The 27,966-nt window shown below is 42.7% G+C and overlaps 1 protein-coding gene across 3 annotated transcripts; it reads left to right on the plus strand.

Moving 5' to 3' along the window:
- Positions 1-178: 178 nt before the first annotated feature.
- ago3b (argonaute RISC catalytic component 3b) lies at positions 179-24,229 on the plus strand. 3 transcript variants are annotated; one of them, XM_056297897.1, is made up of 20 exons: positions 179-313; positions 494-801; positions 3,854-4,016; positions 4,329-4,449; positions 5,835-6,043; positions 6,634-6,770; positions 13,860-13,994; positions 14,292-14,379; positions 14,967-15,114; positions 15,508-15,627; positions 15,889-16,032; positions 17,243-17,376; positions 18,784-18,968; positions 20,220-20,379; positions 20,671-20,761; positions 21,295-21,489; positions 22,069-22,203; positions 22,470-22,571; positions 23,248-23,447; positions 23,771-24,229. In XM_056297897.1, the coding sequence occupies exons 2-20, from the start codon at positions 783-785 to the stop codon at positions 23,877-23,879; spliced, it is 2,595 nt and encodes an 864-aa protein (XP_056153872.1). In that variant the 5' UTR covers positions 179-313; positions 494-782; the 3' UTR covers positions 23,880-24,229. The 3 variants fall into 3 exon arrangements, with proteins under 3 accessions (XP_056153872.1, XP_056153871.1, XP_056153873.1); XM_056297896.1 differs by having other exon boundaries at positions 15,889-16,011; positions 17,210-17,376; XM_056297898.1 differs by having other exon boundaries at positions 15,889-16,011.
- Positions 24,230-27,966: the final 3,737 nt, after the last annotated feature.

Genomic DNA, 27,966 nt, shown 5'->3' on the forward strand with positions numbered 1-27,966 from the left:
AAAAAAAAACCTGTCACAACGGTAAAGAACGATATCGTTTCCCCTCCAAATTACGTAACTACGTTACCGAAGGGGAAAAAAAAGAAAAGTTTACAGGAAGTAATGTCATTTCCTGCCGTTGGTATTTCCTGACGGATTTCCCTCGGCGGAGGAGGTAGAGAGGGCGGCGAAAGTGGAGAGTTCCGACCGGCTCTTATCCAGAGAACGAGGACACCGGGGAGTGAAGCCCTCCGATCCATTTTTAAAAAAGAAAATAAAGTCGGTGTCAAGTTAAGCGGTCTCGACAACAAATTCAACCAACGCTACTGACAGGGTAAACATACACATATCAATCCTATATTTAGAATTTCCAGCAAGTTAACGTAGTTGAGTTGTCTGCTAAGCTAATGGCGTTAGCCCATGCTAAGGCTTAGCGATAGTAGTCCGACTCCACGGCTCAGCTGTCACAAATTACCTTTCCTTCAAATAGAAAGTGATGGTGTTTTCCTTTCAGAGTGAACCAAAGGAGGCTTCAAAGAAACGAATAAGGGCTTAAGTTTCGTCAGCGTGTTGCTGTCAGTTGCGGCGAGGGAAAAGAAGAGAAGGGAGGACCACCGGGAGAGTGGACCCCCCCTCCCCTACTCCAAGCGGCCCGGTTCCACTTCAGCGACGGACGCCGTGGTGAGGGGATTGGCGAGCAGTCGGAGTTGACAGCTGCCGGTGCTGTGTGGCCAAGTCGCAGAGTAATCTGCTGCAGAGGTTTGATCATCGGGAGCCGGGGTATCCGGATAGGGACCTCATGAATGGAAATCGGAACATCAGGTGTGTGGGGGTTTCTCAAAAATCCGATGGCCATTACTGAAACCATGTCTTTGACTGCTTAACATGCAGGTTTAATGTAGGTTACGTTTGTTGGCGTCCAGTTTCAGATAGTGTCATCGGTGGTTTTACCGGAATCCTATCACACCTAGCTCTTTTCGATGAGTCTATAGAATACAGTCACCCAATGACCGCTGACACCAAGGCAAGGTGGTTCTAAGTCTTCATTGAAATCCCCGTCCTCTCTCAAGTTCCAGTAAGCAAACATTTGGGTGACAATCTCTGGTGGTGTTGCCGGTCACCTGTGCGCCATGCGTCTGCGTTTTGTGTGTTTGCGTGTGCGCGTCCGTGCTCGAAACCAGTCTCACTCGTTTGGCTGACGTCGTTCTTCGACGGCTGTCAGGGGCAGATGGTGAATCCCGTCAGGTGCTGCTGAAGCCCGTAGAGATCGACTGGTCCGGCTGCCTCATGCAAAGGTGTGTGTGGACGTTTGCTTCCTCCCTCATATCCGTTTGAGCCACCTGCTGCCATAGTTACACCATCTACTGTCGGGTTTAGTTGACAATAGCGTCTGCTAATCACCAATCAGTTAAGCAGGACAGGGCCAGTCAATTTACCTCTTCTCAGAAAAGGAAAAGGTAACTTGTAAAGGCATCACAGCAAGTGTACTATCGATGTTTTGAAGCTGCGTTTGTCCATGGGGGTTGTAGATCGTTGTCGATGACTATAACTTGTTTGAGTAGGGCCATTGCAGTAGGCTAAGACGTGAAATGGGGTGCATTTTGAATTAATCGGCTCCATAAGAATCATTCTATGTGACTAGTCTACTGTAACAACAACAGCCTGGACCTACATTGTTTGATCTGTAGGACAGTATCTAAGTGGGATCCACAGTTTGGGTTGAATTACTGTTCTGTAATGGCTTTTATAAACTGTCCTCTGCATTTGTGGGATGAGGCAGCACAAGAAATTGATGGTCATCTTATTTGTTGCTACCCAACGTATTGCACTCAGAAACAATTTTAGTGTCCACATAAGTGTGAATGTACTGGAACTTGGCTGGATGAGGACAATAAGCCTTTACAGTAATGTATGGTAATAATATTGATAGAAGTAGTATCTTTTCAAGAGCCTAAGGACATGTTTGAGTGAATTTTACAGAGTAAAAGAACAGTGGACTAAATCAAAACAGAAAAGAACATTAGATGAATGAGGCAATAGGAAGACAAAATTATGATAAGGGAGTTTTCAGTTTTGATAAAAAACGGATGGTGTGGTAGGTGTGCCCAGGAAGAGGGTAGGTTGTTCCACAGTCTGGGGGTGGAATCTCAGAAACCCCTGTTAAGAAAACTGCAGCAGCTGGTTCTTTGGTGTGGTATGAGTAGGACAAACTTCAGCTGAGTGGAGAGCTCTATATGTTAAAGATCAAACATGTAAGGAGGAGCCAGGCCAGATAGAACCATGAAGGTCAACATAGATTTTGTTTTTTTGATTTTCATTTGATCTGATGCCTATGGAGTTTTTTGTTTTTTTTTATTGGAGAGATGTGCTGCCGGGTTTGTGTTCAGACCTGGCCAACAGAGATTTTAACATGTCTGATGAGGGGAGAAAAGACTAAAGCATATATGAAACAAGTAGTGTCTGGGAGAGAAAGTGATTTCTGATGTGGGTATTGTTTTATAGGGGAAAGTTTTAGTTTTAATCATGCGGTTGATATGGTGTTGGAATGGCAAAGTGGAATCAAAGTATATGATAGCTGCTATTGGTCTTAGTCATGTGCTTGATGCAAGTGTCAAATTTATCATGTTTATCACAAATTTATCCATGATTGTAGGTGATTTTAGTTTATTTTTGCTTTTCTTTTAATCTTGTTTTTAAGGTTTTTTGGATATTTGTTTAGAGTTAGTTGAAATATGCAAGTTTTTTTCTCTGTCTCAAAGATAAGGCAAGACAAATTTAGCTGCACCTGTTTTTCCTTCCTGTTTCAGTATGCCTTTAGTTGCTATGGAGAAATGGTAGCCACATTAGTACCGTTGGCATAGCAACGGCACATGGGAACAAGAGACACAAGAGGATGCATCACCACAAATACAGTCTTACTGAACAATACCTTGTTATAGAAAGCTCAGCACTTGATCCTTGCATTCACTGCTGGGACACATTTTAATAGTTTCCGAATACTGCCCCAGTATTCCCTTCAGTCGAAAGCTGTATTCATAAAACGCATAATGACTTTAGTTTTCCTAGTACAACTCAAAGACCTAGTATTGTTTTTACTGTTCAAAGTGTGTCATGTGACTGCATGTGTCTGTCACTGGAAAATTGTTAGTGTGTATGGATGCGTGTACATACTGTACACTACGCTTGTTACACAGGATGTATATTACCTTCGCCATTGTAGGTAGTGCATTGCGTGGCCCTGAGTCATAATCATAGAGTAGCCTGTGGTTGAATGATGTCATTGTTTGGCTGAGCAGTTTCCAGCTAGGCGTTTACGAAAATTGGTAGTAAATTGCGTGACAGACTCCCACTTCTTTTCATTCCTGACAAAGGCCACGCCAGTCAGGAGATGTCAGCAACTGTTGAACTGGTCCCGATGCAAAATGTCACCAGCCTCCATAACCTTTTCTGTAGTTGATAGTAGATTGACATGGTATGAAAGCATTTGCTTCTTTCCTCCAGCTTTTTAACCTTTTTGAATCGAACGTGGAGCAAACTATGACAGCCCTGACTTTTTATCACCCCATTTTTCCCTTTCTGTGCTTTCCTCTTTATCAACCACTCGCTTCCTCCACATTCTTTTTGTCTTCCTCTGAAAAAAAACCACAGCTTTGAAATGTTCAATATGGAGCCTTCTCTCCTCCATTATGAACAGTCATGTAATGAAACGGGATCAGGTATAATTGTGTTGCAATGTAGCTTCTACCTTAGTGCCTTGTGTTATATATGTTAAGTTAGTGACCAAAAAAACTTACAGACTACAGTTTAAGAATATCAATACAACCTGTCTTTCCTATAGCATCACATGAGCTTGTGTATATGTGTCTCATTGTAGGAGCCCAAGCCCTCTTCGCTCTGCCACGGCGGCCGGGCTATGGCACCATGGGGAAGCCCATCAAGCTGCTGGCCAATTGCTTCCAGGTCGAGATCCCCAAGATTGATGTCTACCTGTATGAGGTGGACATCAAACCAGAAAAGTGTCCACGTCGTGTCAACAGGTACCAGAACTGTCTCTAGACAAACCCAGTTTTACTCAATGCTGGTTTTGTTAACACAGATCAAGTCCTGACCTAGATTGTGAAGATACATTAATTTTTCAGGAGTGCTTGTTGGGCTGCAATAGCAGGGGCCCCAGTAAAGCGAGCTGACAGCTAGCTAGTATTATTGAGCTAGCACTCCCTGTACACAACCCAGCAACAAGTCAGCTTTCAAAACTAAACTCCTACTCATGCCCAAATGTTGTGTTGTGTGAATCTAGCATACACAATGTGATGTGCTTTCTCATGTATTACTTCTGGGGTTCTTACCAGGGAGGTGGTGGACTCTATGGTACAGCACTTCAAGGTAACCATCTTTGGGGACCGTAAGCCAGTTTATGATGGAAAGAAAAGCCTCTATACAGCTAACCCACTGCCTGTTGCCACTAGTGGGGTAAGACTCAATTTTTCAAAATTTTGAGATGGTCATGTTTTGTATTTTTATGGTCCAGTAAAATCTTAGTATGATGATTAATAATTGTCCAGAAAACATGTTTGGGGATTTGACCGTTGTGAAACAGGTTAGTTTTACCCTAATGTTGATCTTGCTCTCAAAACTGCAGCAGATTTCAGGAGGGTGGCATTGTGATGATTTCCATTTTCTGCTTTTGTCATCATTGTGATATTTACCTGCTCCATCCCTCATATTTTCCTCATCAGCATTTCCCCTTTACTCAAAATAAAACTGATTTGGGTTCACTAGTGAATTACTTTCCAGAAAATATAGAATTTAGTTGTCTTATTTTCTCTCTAATATAGTCCAACAGAATTCTGCCATGGTCATAGTATTGTTAAGTCTTTGCTGTATTGGACACTTTATTTATATATTTATACATTAGCCCTGTGATGGACTGGCGGCCTGTGCAGGATGTCTTCCTGCCTGCCGCCCAGTGACTGCTGGGATAGGCTCCAGCATCCCATGACCCTAATAATGGATGGATGGATGGATGGATGGATGGATTTATACATTTTTTTCTCCCAATGATCAAATGTGTTCAAGTTCACTTTATTACCATATGCATATAAAAAGTACCATGTACCTTCAAGTGCTATGAAATGCATGTGCCCTGGCTCGTTCAGCCCTTAAAACTATATATAAGGAAATAATAAATAATAGCAAAAACAATAAATAAGAAATCAGAAATCCCACAAAATAGTAATCCATTAAATTTATGTAAGGGGCTTACTGTTCATTATTCTGACTGCCGGGGGGTGAAAACTGTCTTTGAGGCAGCTGGTCTGAGCTCTGATGCTCTGTAAGCATTGTCCTGAGGGAAGGAGTAAGAACAGACCATGTGCTGGGTGGCTGGTGTCTTCCATGATACTTAAGCCCTTCCTTCTGCAATGGTGTCATTGTCCTGACGCTGTGGCAGTGCTGTTCGTATGATTTTTGAAGCCGTTTTTACTATCCTTCGCAGTTGTTTGTGGTCCTGTTCAGTCAGGTTGCAAAACCACACCAGTATGCGTCTAGTAAGGATGCTCTATGGTAGTGTGATAGAAATTGACCTGGGATTTTGGGACATTCTAAATTTTTTAAGATGTCTCAGAAAGTATAGTCTCTGTTGTGCCGTCTCAATGATACAACTGGTGTTAAGAGACCAGCAGTAGCATTTATATAGAAAACTGCATTGTGGTCACAGTACAAAGGAAGTTTCGCGGGTACTACAGGTGCTTGTGGATTCATCATTTTCACTCACATCTCTGTATTTGCAAATGTGAGTAAAATACCTGCACCATTAAGTCCTGACAGTGCATCATAACCGTTGTCTTCTTCCTCAGGTGGATCTGGATGTCACCCTTCCAGGGGAGGGTGGGAAGGACCGCCCCTTTAAAGTTTCCATCCGGTTTGTGTCATTGGTCAGCTGGCACATGCTGCACGAGGTCCTGACGGGCCGTGGAGTGCCTGAACCCCTGGACCTGGAGAAGCCCCTTAGCACCAACCCTGTTCACGCTGTCGACGTTGTCCTCCGCCACCTGCCCTCTATGAAGTGAGTTCACTCCCTAACGAGACATTATTTAAACAAAGTATATGATCTCATGGAAAATTTGAAAAAGATTTAGGCGAAAGACTAGCGAGTATACTGTATGCCTACTTTTAGGTTGAACCAGGTATGGGATCCTCTTTCATTTTGGAGTATTTTCTATTAAAATGATGGCACCCTAAAAACTATTTCATGGACTCAACAATCAATACATTTTAGTTTCGGATTTTAATAATTGTAGAATCATATTGGAAATATTGACAAAGAACAACTGCATGCTGAGGTGTAGTTCACTGAATTTATTATGCAGCTTTTCAATCCACTCTTGTCACATGGCATAACGGATAACATTTTATGTATGCTTCATATTTTTTAGTAAGGACCACTTTTTATGGGAATGAAATCCTTAACTATGGCAGCGTAAATGTCAGGTTCTACCAACAGAGCTACACACAGACCTAAGTTCCTTATCCTAGCAGTGTGGTTTCCATGCTCTACCGACCAAGGTTTACAGCACCACATCATGTCATCAATGCAGTCATTTGGTAAGTGATACTATATGACCCATCCATCTCTCCCCTCCTCTTTGCCCCCAGGTACACCCCAGTTGGCCGCTCCTTCTTCTCCTCCCCAGAGGGCTATGACCACCCACTGGGAGGAGGGAGGGAGGTCTGGTTTGGATTCCATCAGTCAGTACGGCCAGCCATGTGGAAGATGATGCTCAACATTGATGGTGAGTTTGTGTAACCAAACAAGATTTTTGGGGTTTTTTGGGAGGGAAGTAATACCAGGGACCAAAAGAAGTGTATTTAAATTGCTACCACAACAAGCCTCACTATCTAAGAAAACCTTTTGGCCAAGGACTCCACAAAAAATGTTGCCAATTTTGAGTTGGTTATTACCATCCAGGGCGATGACAACAACGTTAAGACTGAAACCTGGAATCAATGTATTTCCTCTCTATTCCTCACTACTGTGTACTAATACCTACTGTATTCCTAACTAAAAATTGTTCTTTTTATGCAAGCTGATAAATCAAAAGCGAAATTCAACTTTTCTTGGGTCAGGTTTATGCAAAGCAAAACATATTCTTAGCTTATCAATATAAATAGATTGGTAGCTAATATCCCTAAGCTACCTAAGATATTCTCATTTGGATAATTTAACCTGACCCTGTAGACCTGCACAGGCAGCCTATGCATGCATAGTGTACGCAATACATGATCAGTTGTACAAGTTGCTGTAGGTTGAGACGCCTTTTCCATTCTTTCAGCTGTTTTGATTACACATTATTTGATAGTTCCACAATCTATTTTGGGTCTCAGCCCATCTTTGCAGTTGGCAAAACGAATTTGCAGTCAACTTGCTTTGTACGTCAGCATTTCCCCAAGCTTAGACAATTCTTGTTTTCATTGTTGGGTTAGTCTCTTTATAACTAATAGCCGATCAAATGAGCATATCTGATCTCTTTAATCCATAACATAAACAGAATAACTGTCTAGGTTTACTGTGTTTCAACAATATGCCTAAATAGACTACTAAGGAAATTTCGATCCAGTTGCCTCAGCCTGTGGTATCGTCTACCATTAATGTTGGTCTACGAAACAGACTACATTTATGAGCAGTAGAAGAAAAAAGATCAAAGTATTTTCAGGAAAGTGGATTTGAAAGAGTGGCTTGCAGATCCGCTGATGTTTATTCGCCAGCTGCAGGTTGGGTTGGGGGCAGGTCCGTTAAAGCTGCAGATGAGTTTGGGTGGCCCCAGAGCTGACCCATGCATCACTAACAGGGACCAACTGAAAAATCGTTTGTCATACCTACATCTTTGCAGAATTGGGTAGTAATGCACTTAATCTTTATATGAATCAGGAACACTTTGTCATTTCACTTTATGCACTTGCGTACATGAAATGAAATGAAACGTCGTTTCCCCCAGCCCACAACACAAACACAAAAACACATCCAAGAACTGCAAGTACACACATATCCAAACTAACACGTATATCAAAACTAAACAACTGTCCAAAGGAACGAACATCAGCCAGGATGAATGTCGGAACTGCCGGTCTGCATGGGCTAGCAGTTAGCTTAGTCCGCCCTGCTTCCGTGTCCTGTAAGACCGCCCTCGGCGTTTCCTCCTTGGGCGCAGCTCCAGGCAGGGGCCGTGGTCCCTGGGCCCACCGGATGAAGCAGACCAAGCTCTCCCAGCCAGACACCCTCGACACACCTCCCCTCAGTCCTCACGACAACATCAAAAACACCACAATTAACGCCAGGTGAGGCCTCGCCAGGCTGCCCTCGGTGTTATCAGAACTGGCGGTCTGTATGGGCCAGCAGTTAGCTTAGTCTGCCCCACTCTCCCAGCCGAGCCAGCACCAGCTCTCCCAGCCGTCAAACGAGGACAAAATTTAGACGTGGACAAAGACACTGCATGTACGGTACTGGGTGAGGCTGCCGCAAATGCGAATTCGTGCAGCCATCTCCCCACACCAGAAACGGAATATATATATGTGTAGCGGTTTTTTTTCCCCCCAGAAACATAAATGGTGTAGATAAAAGTGCTCAACAAATGAAGAGCGGAATATTTAGATGTAGGAAAAAAAAACTTTAATGCATTTCTGTACAACTTCGTTTCGTGCGCACGATGCACCAAACGAAGTTGTACTGATGAAATGCATTAAAAAATGTCTTACATCTATGTAAAAAAAATAAAATATATATATATATAGCGTGTTTCTTTTCCGGAAACCATCAATGGTGTTGATTAAAACTGCCCAACAAATGAGGAACGGAATATTAAGATAGATGTAGGAAAAAAACTTTTAATACATTGCAGTACAAGCCATGTGTCATGCACTCAGCTGCCAATGTGGTTAAACAACAAAGTAAAAACACACAGCCAACAAATACTATGTTGCCTCGCGTCACGCCCCTAGTTAACGGTGCACAGCAACCAATGGGAGGATAGAAAACGTTTGAAAAATAACATCAGAAATATTACAACCAATGGGGTAGGGGCTGGGGCTCGTTGTGAAGCAAGGACTTAAAGGGCCGGGGCACTGTTGAAAAAGCATTAATTTAAATATAACAAAATAACATCCAATAGGGTATTTTACATATTTCATATAGTGGAGTGGTGCTGGAGCACAGTTGGAAGAACAGAGAGTTAAAATATAAAAATACAACATCTAATAAAGGTCATCACATGTATATCATCTAATGGGGGGGGGGGTAATAATAAAGACTGGTTTACTTGTAACTGCAAAGCAGAGATTTTTTCTGTGTCTACAGCTGGTGGCCAATTCATTTTTACTGTTCAATGTGGACATATCAGGCTTGCAAATAATAAAATATTTCTCTGCCAAGCATAGGTTACATCTTTTGCTGTTAACTGAATATGCATTGTTATTCTGTCCCTGATGCGTGTTTCATCTACGCAAAAAATGACAGATAGCTAACAAACAGGATTCAGAGAAAAGTCCAACATGGGAGTGAAGTTAAGGTGTTTTACTGAGTCCTTGTTTCTCTTCTTTCCCTTTTTCTCTTTTTTGTAAAACTGAAATAAATGCAAAGTTACAATGCTTTGGTTACAAACTGTTCTCAAAGTACAGCACAAATGAATTCTCATTGCTTACAAATAGCCTAAATGCACATGCTACGACAAGAAGCTACATTTAGCTTAGCTTACCATTTTTAACCTTAGCAAATTAAATTATCACAAATGGCATTGTTAATCCAAATGTTTGAATTCCAAATTATTAATATGCACATTTGCACAAAACACGGAAAGGTAACAAACTTACAAGCAAAGGCTCTCCATGGCACAAACGCAAAGAAAAACGGAGTGGAACTTTCTGTCTGACGCATGGAGAAATTCTTGCAAACTGCTGTCTTTTCCTGGTTGACCAGTCCACTAACCTGAGTCACATGATCTGAACTGACCACTGAGAAAACACTTAACATTTATCACCGTTTTTTTTTTACAACAAACTACCCACACGGGGTGCTAAAGAATGTGAATTTGAAGGCCGCAGAACGTGTGTCATGACAGTTGTTCTTCGTGAGGATTTTCCATGAAATAGAGTAACTAATATTCTTGTCCACCAATGACCAAATGTGGCGGCTTAAGGTCGTTGCATTTCTTGAATGCTCATTCCTGAAGCTACTCATATGAGCATTAAACCTAATTTTAAAAGGGCCCTCTGTTAGTCCAATGTAAGTGTCCACTTTGCAGTTGTCTTCTCTTGTCACTGATACCTGGTAGATGACTCACTCTGTCTGGCATTTTCCTTCAAGAGGGCACAATGCCTTAGCACAGCAGTTGGTGGTGTTTGGCTGCGTTGAGGGTGTCTATGCCTTGGTCATGATGCTTGTGTTGTAGGGTGAAATAACCTGCTGAACATTTGGCATGCAGCTGTAGCTAATTGACCTTTCGCAAAGTCCCGCCCCCCTTAGTTACTGTTGCTATGCCCGTCAAGCATTTCAGAACTATCCAGGAAGTAGCTGGAAAACACCAAAACATGAAGGAAGAAATCAGCGCATTGTGTGGGTAAAAGTAACAGTAATAATACGTTAGCTGTATTAGCTATCAATAATAGCTAGTAGCAAGCTTAGGTTGGAGCAGACAGGCATTTTTATTGATTTTGGATGGATTAAGCTGGCCATGGGGTCTGCTATACTGCAAACTCTATTGCCGACATGGCGCTTCTTGCGTTCTGGGTTTCGGGAAGGGAAAGAAAATTACACCCCCTCCAAACTTTTCAGATATCTAGTATCCGATTTGCAGATCCCATAGGCACACCGTTTCAGCATTTTGTTGTGTGTTTGAAAGCTTGACAGACCGTTGCTAAGGTAGGATTGGACAAGCACCGCTCTGGGGCGGTACTTTGCGAAAGGTCAATTATGACTGTTTTCCTGTTAAATGTTTTTCTTAATTGATGTTCTGGGGTAAAGCACTCATCCAAAAGTTTGAAAAATAGTTTTCCAATATTAGAGGCCACGGTGTTGCTGTAGGGAGGATTATGCCAGGTGATGTTTTGCCTTTTGCTTTGTTTGTTTTTTTTGCTGGCTGTCACTAATTGATGGTGGGTTGTACTTAAGCCTGAAATTATATCCACTTTTTTGTAAGGCTTCTTGGTATGGGGGGCTGCTTCATTAAAGATAGCTTCACTAGACAATATACATGAGTCTTATTTATGCTCACTGGGATATTTTAAGATAGAGAGCAGATGATTGCTTTCTTTGTGGATGTATTGCAGTGTATTATTGGGCTTCATGTACGGCATGTACCATTTCTAAGGTCTAATGAGATGTCGAAGAAGTGGTTTTTGTTAGCCTCAGTTGAACATTTTTAAATAAATATATTTTTAAATAAATATATATATATATATACACTACCGTTCAAAAGTTTGGGATCACCCAAACAATTTTGTGTTTTCCATGAAAAGTCACACTTATTCACCACCATATGTTGTGAAATGAATAGAAAATAGAGTCAAGACATTGACAAGGTTAGAAATAATGATTTGTATTTGAAATAAGATTTTTTTTACATCAAACTTTGCTTTCGTCAAAGAATCCTCCATTTGCAGCAATTACAGCATTGCAGACCTTTGGCATTCTAGCTGTTAATTTGTTGAGGTAATCTGGAGAAATTGCACCCCACGCTTCCAGAAGCAGCTCCCACAAGTTGGATTGGTTGGATGGGCACTTCTTTGAGCAGATTGAGTTTCCGGAGCATCACATTTGTGGGGTCAATTAAACGCTCAAAATGGCCAGAAAAAGAGAACTTTCATCTGAAACTCGACAGTCTATTCTTGTTCTTAGAAATGAAGGCTATTCCATGCGAGAAATTGCTAAGAAATTGAAGATTTCCTACACCGGTGTGTACTACTCCCTTCAGAGGACAGCACAAACAGGCTCTAACAGGTACTATTTAATGAAGATGCCAGTTGGGGACCTGTGAGGCGTCTGTTTCTCAAACTAGAGACTCTAATGTACTTATCTTCTTGCTCAGTTGTGCAACGCGGCCTCCCACTTCTTTTTCTACTCTGGTTAGAGCCTGTTTGTGCTGTCCTCTGAAGGGAGTAGTACACACCGGTGTAGGAAATCTTCAATTTCTTAGCAATTTCTCGCATGGAATAGCCTTCATTTCTAAGAACAAGAATAGACTGTCGAGTTTCAGATGAAAGTTCTCTTTTTCTGGCCATTTTGAGCGTTTAATTGACCCCACAAATGTGATGCTCCAGAAACTCAATCTGCTCAAAGAAGTGCCCATCCAACCAATCCAACTTGTGGGAGCTGCTTCTGGAAGCGTGGGGTGCAATTTCTCCAGATTACCTCAACAAATTAACAGCTAGAATGCCAAAGGTCTGCAATGCTGTAATTGCTGCAAATGGAGGATTCTTTAACGAAAGCAAAGTTTGATGTAAAAAAAATCTTATTTCAAATAAAAATCATTATTTCTAACCTTGTCAATGTCTTGACTCTATTTTCTATTCATTTCACAACATATGGTGGTGAATAAGTGTGACTTTTCATGGAAAACACGAAATTGTTTGGGTGATCCCAAACTTTTGAACGGTAGTGTATATATATATATACACACACACACACACACACACACACACACACACACACACACACACACACACACACACACGGGTGGCGCAGTGGTTAGCACGGTCGCCTCACAGCAAGAAGGTCCTGGGTTCAAGCCCCGGGGTAGTCCAACCTTGGGGGTCGTCCTGTGTGGAGTTTGCATGTTCTGCCTGTGTCTGCATGATAGTCTGGCGGCCTGTCCAGGGTTTCTCCCCGCCTGCCGCTCAGTGACTGCTGGCATAGGCTCCAGCATCCCCACGACCCTGAGAGCAGGATAAGCGGTTTGGAAAATGGATGGATGGATAGAGATACACACACACACACACACACACACACACACATATATATATATATATATAGTAATGTGCATGGATAAGTAGACACGTTGGTCGTTGACTAACAGGTCGGACCCTTTAACGTTGTCGCTTGCGGAGCAGGAGACACGGGTTTGCGTCCTGGCTGTGGCGGTTCCCCGGACTGCCCCCCGAATTCGCTTAAAATATATATATATATACGTATATTTTTTTTTAACTGTGATTGTTTCATCCTTGAATTTTTTGATCTCTGGCAGTATTTTTTTCTGTTTCAGTCCTCATTCTTCTATAAGATTTGTGACATCTGGGTAGCATGGCGGTCAATTCCGTTGCCTACCAACATGGGGATCTCCGGTTCGAATCCCCGTGTTACCTCTGGCTTTTTCGGGCGTCCCAACAGACACAATTGGCCGTGTCTGTGGGTGGGAAGCCGGATGTGTGGGTATGTGTCCTGGTCGCTGCACTAGCACCTCCTCTGGTCGGTCGGGGCACCTGTTCAGGGGGGAGGGGGAACGGGGGGGGGAATAGTGTGATCCTTCCACGTGCTACGGTCCCCCTTGTGAAACTCCTCACTGTCAGGTGAAAAGAAGTGGCTGGCAATTCCACATGTATCGGAGGAGGCATGTGGTAGTCTGCAGCCCTCCCCGGATCGGCAGAGGGAGTGGAGCGGCGACCAGGACAGCTCGGAAGAGTGGGGTAATTGGCCAAGTACAATTGGGGACAAAAAGGAGGGGGAAAATGTGTTATAGATCCTTTTTCAATCAAGGTTACCTGTAAATTCAATCCCTTGATGCATTTGGGTTGTGTTATTTTGTTTCAGATGAGCCCTCGTCCTCTTTCATTATTATATGTTACAATGTGACTTTTATTATATGTTACAACGTGACTTTGTTCTTCACCTTTTGCAGTGTCCGCCACGGCTTTTTACAAGGCCCAGCCTGTCATCCAGTTTATGTGTGAGGTCCTGGATATTCACAACATTGACGAGCAGCCCCGCCCCCTCACTGACTCTCACAGGGTCAAGTTCACCAAAGAGATCAAAGGTATAAGTCATCTCTTGTAGCCCAAGAATGTCACCTGTGAATGCTTTATTTAAAAAAATAATGTACTAGTTCATTTCCTTTTTTTTCTTTCGTTTCATTCTTAGAAGCATCTTTTTTTTTTTTTTTTTGCTTCAATGCAGGTAGTTCTTAATTTTGTATATTGTTTTGTTGGAAAACATTCATATTTAATGTTGTTGCAGATTTGTTTGTTGGGTGTCTGTTTTTGACAATACATGTGTTATTTGTGTTTTTGTTATGTGCCTAATTTGTACACAAACACTTGTATCTTCTCTACAGGTCTGAAGGTGGAGGTGACACACTGTGGGACAATGCGTAGGAAGTATAGAGTGTGCAACGTCACACGACGCCCTGCCAGCCATCAGACGTAAGTTTTCATCCGTCTCCACTGCTAACGTCACTTAAAGCCATCATTAGTTTTGAATATGAGGGCTGACAATGTATTTAAAAATGAACTCATGGGTGTCTGGGTAAAGTAGCGGTCTATTCCGTTGCCTACCAACATGGGGATTGGCGGTTCGAATCCCTGTGTTACCTCCGGTTTGGTCGGGCGTCCCTACAGACACAGTTGGCCGCGTCTGCGGGTGGGAAGCCGGATGTGGGTATGTGTCCTGGTCGCTGCACTAGCACCTCCTCTGGTCAGTCGTGGCGCCTGTTCAGGGGGGAGGGGGAACTGGGCGGAATAGCGTGATCCTCCCACGTGCTACGTCTCCCTGGTGAAACTCCTCACTGTCAGGTGAAAAGAAGCAGCTGGTGACTCCACATGTATCGGAGGAGGCATGTGGTAGTCTGCAGCCCTCTCCGGATTAGCAGAGGGGGTGGAGCAGCGACCGGGATGGCTCGGAAGAGTGGGGTAATTGGATGGGTACAACTGGGGAGAAAAAGGGGGAAAAATCCAAAGGAAAAAAAGGAATTCACCATCTCTAGCATTGTAACCTTCTCTGAAATTTCCAGGTTTCCTTTGCAACTTGAAAACGGTCAGACGGTTGAGCGCACGGTGGCCCAGTACTTCAGGGAAAAGTACAGTCTACAGCTGAAGTACCCCCACCTCCCCTGTCTCCAGGTGGGCCAGGAGCAGAAACACACCTACCTGCCCCTGGAGGTAAGGACAAAATGGCACCGGCTGAATCCTCCAGAATTGTTACAGAATTGTCTGTAACAAGTGTTCACATTCCCAACTTTCACTTATGTTGGTGAATTGCAGTGTGGTGTATATTCACATGTACTGTTTCAAGACATGTCATCAAAACACAACAGCCACCCTTTGGAATATTTAAACTCTTTTTTTAGTCTATGATTTGGCCTATGAACTATTCTGACTATATTACCATGAGTATGTTAAATGGCACATTGTGAGTCTTTGTCATTGCCAACAGCATAAAAGCAATGTTGGTTCCATTCTGTGAATGTGAGACTTCTCTACCTTGCTTGCTCTTTATCAATGACTTATTGTTTTCAAGCTTGAACTGACTGTCATTATTGTAATTCTGTTTAGGTGTGTAATATTGTTGCTGGGCAGCGCTGTATTAAAAAGCTAACAGATAACCAGACATCCACTATGATCAAGGCCACAGCTCGCTCTGCTCCAGACAGACAGGAAGAGATCAGCCGGCTGGTGGGTACCTGGGGACTGGGGAAAATATAGCACCTAGATATTTTTCAATCTTTTTCTGAACTTCTTTTGTCCCCTTTGTTTTGATTACCTCTTGTCTTTTTTTCATCCACCTTTCTTTCTCCCCCACCATCGTTCTTTCTGTCTCTGGTTTTCTTTACATTTAGATTTGTTTTAATTACGGTTCTACCAGCACTTTGTAATTTATTTAAATGTCCTTTTTTTTTTTTTTTGCAAATATCATCACTGTGTCCCTTTTCCCAGGTGCGAAGTGCGAACTATGAGGCTGACCCATTTGTTCAAGAGTTCCAGTTCCGTGTGCGAGATGAAATGGCTCAGGTGACGGGCCGTGTCCTGCCGGCCCCCATGCTGCAATATGGCGGCAGGGTGAGCTCTGAACACTTTATGGTACCGTCCCTTTAAATTACGCTCCACACGTGTGTGTGTGTGTGTGTGTGTGTGTGTGTGTGTGTGCGCGCGCGCGCTTGCATGTGTGCACACGCTTGCATGTGTGTGTTTGAATGCCAACACAGGGTGTTGCCGCAGTTTATTCCGGGGCAGCCAGAGCATGAGGGCTCAATTGCCAAAGACAACCTGGCTGTGTTAACAGGAAAACAATTTATATGATGTTATTAAAAGCATGGCTTTGGTTTGGTAAGGTACTTCAGTGCCAAATGGTAAACTTTGATTTCATGATCATGTTTTTAAATCTTCCTCGAGTCTTTGCATATCATTAATATGAGGCACGTCGAAATATCATGGGTTTCCTCCGGGTGCTCCGGTTTCTTCCCACAGTCCAAAGAAATGTAAGTCCGGTGAATCGGACATACTAAATTGTCCCTAGGTGTGAACGTGTCTCCCCTGTGATGGACTGGCGGCCTGTCCAGGGTGTTTCCCCGCCTTCCGCCCAGTGAATGCTGGGATAGGCTCCAGCATCCCGCGACCCTAATTAGGATAAGCGGCTTGGAAAATGGATGAATGGAAGGACGTTGAAATATCTGGGTATTCTTTTATCATTATGCCATAACCCTGCCTCCTTTTTACAACAGTTGTCTCTTAGCACAACATATCTTGGGAAAATTCTATGACCTGGCACCTGTTTTTTCCATTTCTCTCACTTTTCCTTTGCATTCACTTTGCATTGCGGCCATCGCTTATGCAAAATAGGTATCATCAAAATAGGCATAAGAATGCCTATTTTCCAAATCCACTTCTCTGTATGTTTCTGTCTTCTTTCACTCTCTCACTGTCTGTGAACCTTAACTTGTGTGGATTTGTTCTTTTTGTAAAGTATTATTACCAGTGCACGTTTATGCAGTTTTTGAGAGCACCTATTACCCCCCCCCCCATAAAGATTTCAGGTTCTCACAATGATTTAAATTCAGGATAGCTTTGATTTTCTTAAATATCTCCTCAAACTTGTAAACTCCCATTTGAGGAGGAAAAAAATCACAATCACTGAGTTCATCTTTTATACTGTTACCAATTAATGGATCACAAGCCCGTCGTCATAGGAGCCTGCTGCGCCTATCTTTTTGAAGCCAATCAGTCTCTGTGTCCATGTATGTGTCTGTGTGACTGCCAGCCCCAGCAGATCAACCCTGCACTGTCGTTGCAGAACCGTACGGTGGCCACACCCAGCCACGGAGTATGGGACATGAGAGGGAAGCAGTTCCACACTGGGGTGGAGATCATGATGTGGGCTATTGCCTGTTTTGCAACCCAGAGGCAGTGCCGCGAAGAGATTCTCAAGTAAGTACACACAACAGCTTGTTTCATCATTTGTTACAGTATACTGCATTTTGTCTGCTGACAAAAATTAAAAGTTATGCTACGAGACACTATTAGATGAGCTGAAACTGAAAGTCAAGTCAATTTTATTTGTATTGGCCAATATCACAAATTACAAATTTGCCGCGGATGCCTTGACAGCAACACAACATCCTGTCATTAGACCCTTGCATCAGATAAGAAACAAGTCCCCCCCCAAAAAAAACCTTTAACGGGATAAAAAAAGTTTTCATATTTATGCACATGAGATTAAAAAAAACCCCTGGGGGGGGGGGGCGTCTGGGAAGCGTAGCGGTCTGTTCCGTTGCCTGCCAACACGGGGATTGCTGGTTCGAATCCCATGTTACCTCTGGCTTGGTTGGGCATACCTACAGACACAATTGGCTGTGTCTGCGGGTTGGAAGCCGGATGTGGGTATGTGTCCTGGACGCTGCACTAGCGCCTCCTCTGGTCGGTCGGGGCGCCTGTTTGGGGGGGAGGGGGAACTTGGGGGAATAGCGTGATCCTCCCACATGCTACATCCCCCTGGTGAAACTCCTCACTGTCAGGTGAAAAGAAGCGGCTGGCGACTCCACATGTATCAGAGGAGGCATGTGATAGTCTGCAGCCCTCCCCGGATTGGCAGAGGAGATGGAGCAGCGACCAGGACAACTCGGAAGAATGGGGTAATTGGCCAGGTACGATTGGGGAGAGGAAGGGGGGGGTTAATTTTTAAAAAAGGAATTTAAAAAAACAAACTCTAAGTGCCTTATGAAAAATGTCTGTCATTTAAAAGTAAACAACAAGAAAAATGAACTGTTGTCCTCCCCATGCTCAACTCCCATTAACAAGTATAATAATTTCATACTTTGTCATTACACATTTATTGCATCTGTGTTTGCTGGTTTACAGACTCTCTTCAAATTATGAAATAGGTCAGGTGAATTGGCCATACCAAATTGTCCCTAGGTGTGAATGTGTCGACCCTGTGATGGTCTGGCGGCCTGTCCAGGGTGTCTCCCCCGCCTACCGCCCAATGACTGCTGAGATAGGCTCCAGCATCCCCGAGAGAAGGATAAGCAGTTTGGATAATGGATGGCTGGACACTTGGCCACAGTAGCATGAGGATTCATTAGCCAATTTAATTGAAAATAACATTTAAATGTTGTGAGGCTAGAGAAGGGCTGCTCTTATCACAGGTTGGTTACTTGCCAAATTGGCTTGTTGAATCAACACACATATCAGCCCCAACCATAATTAATTAGTGCTTCACTGCTAACAATTTCTAGTTTTAAGCCAGGACACTTTCACTCTCATAAGCCTGTCTCCTTCACTCCTATTTGATTCTCATCCTTTCCATATTTTGTTTCTAATCCATGTCTCTCCCAGGGGTTTCACAGACCAGCTGCGGAAGATCTCTAAGGATGCTGGGATGCCCATCCAGGGGCAGCCGTGTTTCTGTAAGTACGCCCAGGGAGCCGACAGCGTGGAAACCATGTTCAGACACCTGAAGAACACATACGCTGGCCTGCAGCTCATTATCGTCATCCTGCCTGGCAAGACCCCCGTCTATGGTACACAATGATTGATACATTTTACTGTACAGTACTTTTTTTTTTGTTAGCTTAATCACAGTAAATTATTATGCAGTACTGTTTAAAATTCAAACCAGAATATATTGATTAATGAGAACAAACCTAAAGCAGAATGAAACTAGATGTAAAGAGTAAAAGAACAAAATGTAGCCATATCCTATCAGATTTACCTTTTTTTATTTTGATGATGAAATCCTGCAGAACATATAAATAATTTTTTGGATGTATGCATGAACGTTTAGTATGGGTAGCCCCAATCTGAATCAAACACCTGTTTCTGGCAGTGTAAATACCATTTCAGCCAAGGAACATGTTTTCATTTGTAACTAATTAGTCTACAAATAGATGTTATGTATGAAATTCCGTGTTGTGTAGCACTGTGTATATGGTCTCTAAGTGTGTACTTTATGGATGAATGGTCAATGCTTTATAAAAGGAATATGGCTTTTACTCTGTCACATTATTAACTATATCATTACTTACACTGCTTTTATTTGTGATTGCCTCATATGCATGTCTCATACATACAAGGGAACGAATTTACGTTTCACAAGGACCTCAGTGCCACATAAAAACAAATAACACACAATATTAAAAACAAAAAGTGCATTAAAAACAAGAACCACTTCACAGACCTAAACATCACAAGCACACCTGACATGAATAGTGAGTAAGACGGTCAAAAAGTCATTTTATGGAAGGTCTAAGTGTTCAGACTGTTGAGGAACCTCACAGCCTGAGGAATGAAACTTGCATAGTCTGGTGGAGGCAGCACGGATGCTTCGGTACCTCCTGCCAGAGGGTAGGAGGGTGAAGTGGATATGGGAAGGGTGGGTGGGGTCCTTCACGATGCACCGTGTGTCAAAGATGGCCTGGATGGATGGGAGAGCAGTTCCTATGATCTTTCCAGCTGTCTTCACTATCCTCTGTAGGGATTTGCGGTCGGAGGCCTTGCAGTTCCCATGCCAGACAGATACAGCTGGTCAGAATGCTCTCTATGGTGCCATATAACTGACACCTTTTGCTAAGAGCAGACTGCATGAATTGCATGTATTTAGCAGGGATTGCTCCAGTGGGAATTGAGTTTATTTCCTCATTAGAGTTCGATTAACAGTTTATTTACTTGCATTGTACTTGAATTTAATTGTATGCATAAATGAGAAATGCATAAATGCGTTAAACTTTTTGACACGCTAATATGGAAATGAGCTTTCTCCTTTTGCCCCACAGCTGAGGTGAAGCGCGTGGGAGACACCCTGCTGGGCATGGCCACCCAGTGTGTCCAGGTGAAGAATGTGGTCAAGACGTCCCCTCAGACCCTCTCCAACCTCTGCCTAAAGATCAATGTCAAGCTTGGAGGCATTAACAACATCCTGGTGCCACACCAGCGGTAAAACCACAGTTCAGAGTGAAAAGCATTAAGTAGATTTGTATAAGTTCACTGCTTACTTTGGGCAAAGGAAATGGTCACAGAACTGGCATTGCTACTGATTTTTCTTTTAATATCTACTGGTATAAAATCTTTATTGTTTATACAAAGAGGTAAATGTGAAAAGCCAGCAAAAATACAAAATGGATGATTTGAATTTACTCACTGATCATCTAAAATGTTTTAAATGTGAATTTATGTTCCTTGTTTTCCCTTCTTTTTTTTTTTGTCTCTGGTTTGTCCTATATCCAGCCCTTCTGTGTTCCAGCAGCCTGTCATCTTCCTCGGGGCTGATGTCACTCACCCCCCAGCTGGAGATGGGAAGAAGCCTTCAATTGCAGCGGTGAGCCCCTTCAGCATATCCCCCAGGGGTCATTGTAGATTTGACTGTTGGCAACTTAACTCATGATTTTTACTCGTAGTTTAAGATTTTTCTACTGTGGTAGTCAATGCTCTTTAAAGATGATGCCAAAAATAGTGTTTCTAAGTAAATAAATAGTCAGTTTCATTGACAGTACCATTATTTTTGCATTGATCAGAGCTCCTAAAACAAGGTTGAGTTGCCCACCCCCACCCGCAAGCAGCTCGGCCTTAAGAGTGTAAAATATTCTGGATTTTGCCTATTTTGACCCGGTTTAATAACCGAGTTAATTTGGGGGGGGGGCTGATTACAAGGGAAAGCAATAGCTTGATTATTTTAACCCAAAGAAGCTGATTTTATTCTTTCTTTTTAAATATTCATTGTACAGTCTGATTACTTTCTGTCTGTGGCCAGTTGCCCACATTAAATCATGAACTTTGACATTCATGCCAAGGCCCTGGTGTAGCTCTGTCATAAAAGTTTCTGACCTTTCTGACCACCCTTCCCTGTGCTAGGTGGTAGGCAGTATGGATGCTCATCCCAGCAGGTACTGTGCCACAGTGCGGGTCCAGAGGCCTAGGCAAGAGGTCATCCAGGACCTGGCTTCCATGGTCCGGGAGCTCCTGATCCAGTTCTACAAGTCGACCCGCTACAAGCCAACCAGAATCATCTTCTACAGGGATGGTGTCTCAGAGGGCCAGTTTAGACAGGTATGTCTTGTCTTTTTCCCTTCTCTCTTGCTTTTTTTTTTCTTCAGTTATTTATTGAGTTTACTTGGCACTTAAATGGCCTCACTTAAATGGCCTCCTTCTTACAAAGTGGTTGCATCCTTCATTGGCTAGCTAATGAAGTGACTATGTTCAACTGTTGACATATTTAACGAAAGTCTTAAGGTGGGTTTCCTCTGGGTGCTCCAGTTTCTTCCCAGTCCAAAGACATGTAGGTCAGGTGAATCGGCCATACTAAATTGTCCCTAGGTGTGTGTGTGTGTGTGCGTGCGTGCGTGCGTGCGTGCGTGCGTGCGTGCACATGCGTGCGCCCTGTGATGGCCTGGTGGCCTGTCCAGGGTGTCTCCCCATCTGCCGCCCAATGACTGTTGAGATAGGCTCCAGCATCCCTGCGACCTTGAGAGCAGGATAAGCAGTTTGGATAATGGATGGATATATAAAATAAAGGACAGCTAAGCAGGATGGAAAATATTAAATTAAAAATGGAATTTGGGGAAATAAAATATACAATTGGTTGCTATGATATGCATTTGTCAGCATGGGTGGCATTTTTCTGCCCAGGTGTTGTACTATGAGCTGCTGGCTATCCGGGAGGCCTGTATCAGTCTGGAGAAGGAGTACCAGCCAGGGATTACCTACATTGTAGTGCAGAAACGCCACCACACACGGCTCTTCTGTGCGGATCGCAATGAGCGGGTGAGCAACACAAGGTGTTTCTTCTCATTGTCGATGTTGATGACTGTGTACCATTCACTGAGGATATGAAATCTCCTATCTGCCTGTTGGACTGATGACAGGTTAATTGAGGTGATGACGGTATGACCCCTAATTGATGAAAAGCAAGGAGAGAGGTCATAAAGAGATTTGAAGGACACGATTGATATGGAACGTATAGTCTGATCAAGTTTTTAATTTTACACCCTATCCTTACTTTAGCTTCTCAAATTTTGTTTTTTCCTCAGGTTGGACGAAGTGGAAACATTCCTGCTGGCACCACTGTGGACACAGACATAACCCACCCCTATGAGTTTGACTTTTACCTCTGCAGTCACGCTGGAATACAGGCAGGTTTCTTACAACAACCCAGACTCAGAACAACTGTTTTAGTCTGGATAAATACTGTTACCTACCTGAGTATGCGCTAACTTTCTGCCAGGCTAAATGCACATTACATTGAGGACTCAGAACAACAAGTATTGGTTAAACTGTACAACTGAAAAACATGGTAACTAAAAGACCTAGATTTTAAGAGGTTTATTTTTGGGTTTCATTTTTAATAAGCCATGATGACAAAGCTGCATGTCCAAGTAATAGATCCTTTAGAGTCCGAATAAGAAACTTCAGTCCATGTTACTAGGGTTAACAGCTGTAACTGAGTAGTATATACAAAGCCACTGAATATTTGAATTATATCTTTGGTGGCCTAAAACCTGATTTTTAGGGGAATATCAGTAAACTCAGCTAATCATAGCCCCATATTCAAGTTTTAGGCAGTTAAGTCATGATCCTCTAGAGCAGATTGTTATGAATGAGCAGCTCGGTGTCCAATGCCTTGCTCAAGGACATTTCGGCAGTTGTACCACTATTAATGACAAACACGAGCTGTGGCAAAGATCCAAGCCATGACTTTTCTGCCACAAAGCAGTCTCTTTTACCACTTTGCCCGCCTGCTAGTGTTGCCCTCCATGGAGCCAGGGTGCTCTCCTCCTTTGGGGACTAACTTAGCCTATCTCCCCTCAGGGTACGAGTCGGCCCTCCCATTATCACGTCTTGTGGGATGACAACTGTTTTACGGCCGATGAGTTCCAGCTCCTCACCTACCAGCTGTGCCACACCTACGTCCGCTGCACACGCTCTGTGTCCATCCCAGCTCCAGCCTACTATGCCCACCTGGTGGCATTCCGTGCCCGCTACCACCTGGTGGACAAAGAGCATGACAGGTGGGGAGAAGCTTGCAAGTATAACTGTATTTGAAAAACCTTTTCCATCACATATTGCCTCCCAACTGGGCAAGTGTTGACTACAGCAAATCATCTTTACAGTATTATCTTTCATATGATGTAGCTGTGAGCTATCACCAAGTGCTATACAAGAACTTTTCATGAAGTATTTTTTTCCAATTTTTTTCCCACTCAGGCCTCGGTTGTAACTTCTTTAAACATTGCAGAACTTTGGAGTATGAAAAATATGTTCTGGAGCATGTACCTTTTTACCTCACTTAACTGTTCATGTCTCTGTCTCTCTCTCCCTCTGTGTCACACAGCGCGGAGGGCAGCCATGTCTCGGGTCAGAGTAATGGCAGGGACCCGCAGGCACTGGCCAAAGCTGTTCAGATTCACCACGACACACTGAGGACCATGTACTTTGCCTGAGAGCTCCTCCATCCCTCCCAAGATACAACCTAACCTGCCAGTAATTTTCAGTGTCCCTCTTGAATCAGCAACCTTGTTGATCACTTGGAGGGACCCTGTACTGGTGTAACTCTGGCCACCAAAATTAGGACTGCCAGGCATCTCATTGGATATCACAAGTCAGAGTGGACGACAGCAACATTATGCAATATGAAGCCAGCAAATCGGTTCAATGTTCCCCACCCTCACTGTATTTTAAATCATGATGGGTTTGTTGTCTTTGGTAGTGCTCAAGTCATGACCTCACCTTACAGTTTTGAACCTTACAGTTTTAACAGCAGCTCAGAGTTCTATTTTTGGGTCTTGTTTTTTTTTTTTTTTTTTTTTTTTTTTTTCTTTATAGAACGTAGAAAAAGTACCAGGGAATAAAATGGATGATTTTTTTTTTTCTTTGAGGGTGCATTGATGGGGCGATGTGGCAGCAGGGAAGATCTGACCTGCTCTGCAGCAGCCTATGGCAACAACCCCGAATCATGCCTGTCTAAATTGTGTGTGCGTGTGCGTGCGTGCGTGTGTGTTGATACAACGCTGTATGTGTGTGTTTTTGTCTGTTCAGCAAAAGCATGATTGCCATGGTGACATCTGTTAGTTGAGAACACTTGTAAAACTCAGCTCGGCACTTTCCCCAAAGCAGCAAGCTGCCTTAACAGTTCCTCCTTTCTCTCCCCTTTAAGCCAGTGGTTGGTCACAGTCATTCAGCTAGTCTGCACACACTCACAATTTAGACGCTGAATCTCGATATTTTATTTTTTTTTAACACAGAGCCATATATAAGTGCAGTCACCATTTTGAGGGCTTGTCAAACTGGCCTGACGACTTAGTGAAATATAAGAATATAATACAAGAATGCACATAGAATACTGTTAGTATTCCTACCCCACGGCCACGTAGTGGACAGTTTTTAAAACTTTGTCACTTTAAAGGTCAAGTTTGGTAGTGTTTTATTCCTTATGATGAATTTGAAGTTTAAATAATGACTAACCTTCATAATTAGCAGTAGAGCACAGTGGACAGTAAATCACATTATAGTTTAATTACCTCACCTTTTTTTTTTCTTCAGGAACTGACCAATTTTCATGAACTCCTTCAGTGCAATAACTCATTAGAGCAGAGATAGCAGGTTCCTTTGTGAACGTTGTGGGTTGGATTTGGTAGACCAAGATGGTTCTCAGTGGGGCGGACGGTTGTCCTCTATTATGGTTGATACTGGGCAGGTGACAATGAGTTTGGATTCAGGAATGTACAGTATTTGAGATGTTCCTTCTGGGTGTGATGCCACAGACTTGGTGTTAGGGTCTGATGGCACTTGGAAGATGCAAAGAGATTATGAAAAAGTGCCTGATTGATTTATTTAGAGAGAGAGAGTCATGAGTGAGAAGAAAAGGGTTTGAATTGTAAGTTGGTCCGGGTGCCTCTATCGGTGCTTTAAGTGAAACGGTCTCAGAATCTCAGCATACTGCCTAAATACTGAGCTGCCCAGATACATGGGTTGGACAGCACAAGGGATCTTTTCGTTGACTCGGTGACCTCGTGATTTGATCGTTGAAGGGAATTACAGATTTGGGACAGTCAATCTGGCTGCGTCGGCCTTGGGTGGGAATCACAGTTTGCACTGTTACAGTCTAAGCTAATATTTTAAAGTTCAGAGTTGTGTCGATTATATTTTTTTTCTGCATTTCTTTTCAGAGGCATTGGGTATCGCTGGCAATCAGAGGTGGCAAAACCAGGTCCAGAAATTATATGTCTGAACCATGTATTTCCTCCATGTACTAAATCAGCTGAATTCATTCCCCTACCTAGCTGAAGAGTGGTCTTGATTAGAATTAACTAGTTTGACTCATGGGTTGAGCAAATACATAGTTAGGACTTCTGCTTTCTGGACCTGGCTTTACCACCTCTGCTGGCAATATTTTGGCACCACTATCAATTCCATTTCTTTTAAATTTGATTCCATTTATAAATAATTTTACCCTAAAATGCCTATGCTGGGTCAAAACGTATTTCAGTATACAGAAGACATGGTCGTTTTCTATATTTAATTTTTACATGCCGTTGGGTTACGGAAATGGAACAAAACAAGGACTTACGTTCTTGATACAAAATACTGGGAAAATAGGCATATCTTTTAACCTGTCATTGTTGTGAAGCTTACTGGTGCCCTTCTGACACCTTTTAAATGGTCATTGGGGCCATATAACCATCTTAATTTTTCAATACCAAGCTCTGGGGAGCACTGTCTTTCATGGCCTTGCAGTAAAATATACCTCAGAGTGACAAGCATTTATTTAATATGTCAAATTTACAGGCATTTTATTGACACAAAAAAGTGAATATGAGAATATATTTAGCTGCACTTGAAAAGAGGCATGCATTTAAGTTAAAACGAGCTCAAGATGTGTATTTTTTAAAGATAGATTAAATACTTAACATGATCAAAAATTACTATAATGCAGACTCTTTTCCTAAGACTCTAGGTTGTAGTGTTAATGCTGAAATTTGGGGTACAGTAATAGGATGTTTAAACACGAGAATATCGGTTCAGTACCAGTCCCCCTTATGTGTTTTGTCAAGTCAAAGCCGAGCAGTTTCTTGATGTTCTTGTCACACATTACCAGCATTTGATTTTACTAGAGCGATAGTTGCGGGCTGTGTAACCCGTGAGGGCTAGCATGCAGCTAGCCATGTCTTTACAACCGTCTCCACAGCCAAGTACAGAAATGAATTTTTTCCACTCATATTGCCACGGACTTAATCTCTTGGGCCTTGGTGGGGCATTTCTTACGAGAAAGAAGACCTTGCCTGCCCTTAAGTGCTGGAAATCGGATGCCTTTTTAACTTTCAACAGCGTTTTTAACGATGAGCGGAGCTATATTTATAAGTGAAGGTATTAATCTAATGCACACATCACTTATTTTTGCTAGCAAAGTCTTATATAGAGAATATAGGTCCATAACGGTTGTGACAATGCTGGTATTGGTCATTAATAACTATCCAAATTTGATGATGCAATAGGCTTAATTGTCTTACGTAAAAGCAAAAATGATGTGTTTGCTTGCATTTTGACCTACTGTGTGGAGATTGTTGGGGGGGTTGTTTTGTCATGTCATGTGGTGAATAGATAAACTTTCACCCCTCCTATTTTTTTTTAATTCACCAAGTAAAGGATCTGTGAAGACCTCCCTCTAATATGAATTTTATTATGTCATCTCTTGAAAGCTTGTCAACGAATAGCTGTATTGGACTTGCTTCTAATGGAGCATATTTCATTTCTCAAGGTCAATGGGATATACTGATGTACAACAAACTTGTCTGTGTTGGTCTGTTGTCTTTTATTACTCATGGGAGGAGGGTTGAAAGTTTATCCTCGGACAAAGTTGTCCTCAACAGACTGTGCCTTTCCTGATGGTGCTGAATAGTAAATCAAAGAAAAAAATCTTAACATTCAAATAATGTCTAGGGCAATGTGCCCATGTCTATATTGATAAGTATATATTGATACATGACAATACTGTAGGGTGTGATTATGTGTTTACATGTATTGTGTGTGTGCGTGTGTGTGCGTACGTGTGCGTGTCAGATATATGCCAAGAACACAAAATATGCAGAACTGATCAATACGGAGCTGGCAGGACCAAAAGGAGTGTGGAGATTGGTTAACTGGACGGCCACTCAAAGCACAACCTCCAAATTGACATTTCCAAAATGGGGCAACACTTGCTTAAACTCCAAAGGTAACGAGTAGCTCAAACATACATGTAGCAATATTTATTATGATTATTTTAGCGACACGACCCCATGGTCAGTAAAACAAGACTTCTTTTTTTTCTTCCGCCATAAAGAGTTCAGCCTTGTCTAAGGAGCTCCCATTTTGGATGGACAGCAATAATACAATGACATCAAGCTTTCATGCAATGTGTGTTGCATCACAGTAGACCCATATTGGCAGGTGGCCTCTTTCGATCTGTATGATTTGAAACCAGCTTTCTCTCAGACACTGATCAGTGTAAGCCTACATACAGTAGGTGTAGCCAGTAGAGGTGTATGTCCT

This window comes from Lampris incognitus, chromosome 18, assembly GCF_029633865.1.
Source record: "Lampris incognitus isolate fLamInc1 chromosome 18, fLamInc1.hap2, whole genome shotgun sequence".
In the NCBI taxonomy this organism is placed as follows: domain Eukaryota; kingdom Metazoa; phylum Chordata; class Actinopteri; order Lampriformes; family Lampridae; genus Lampris; species Lampris incognitus.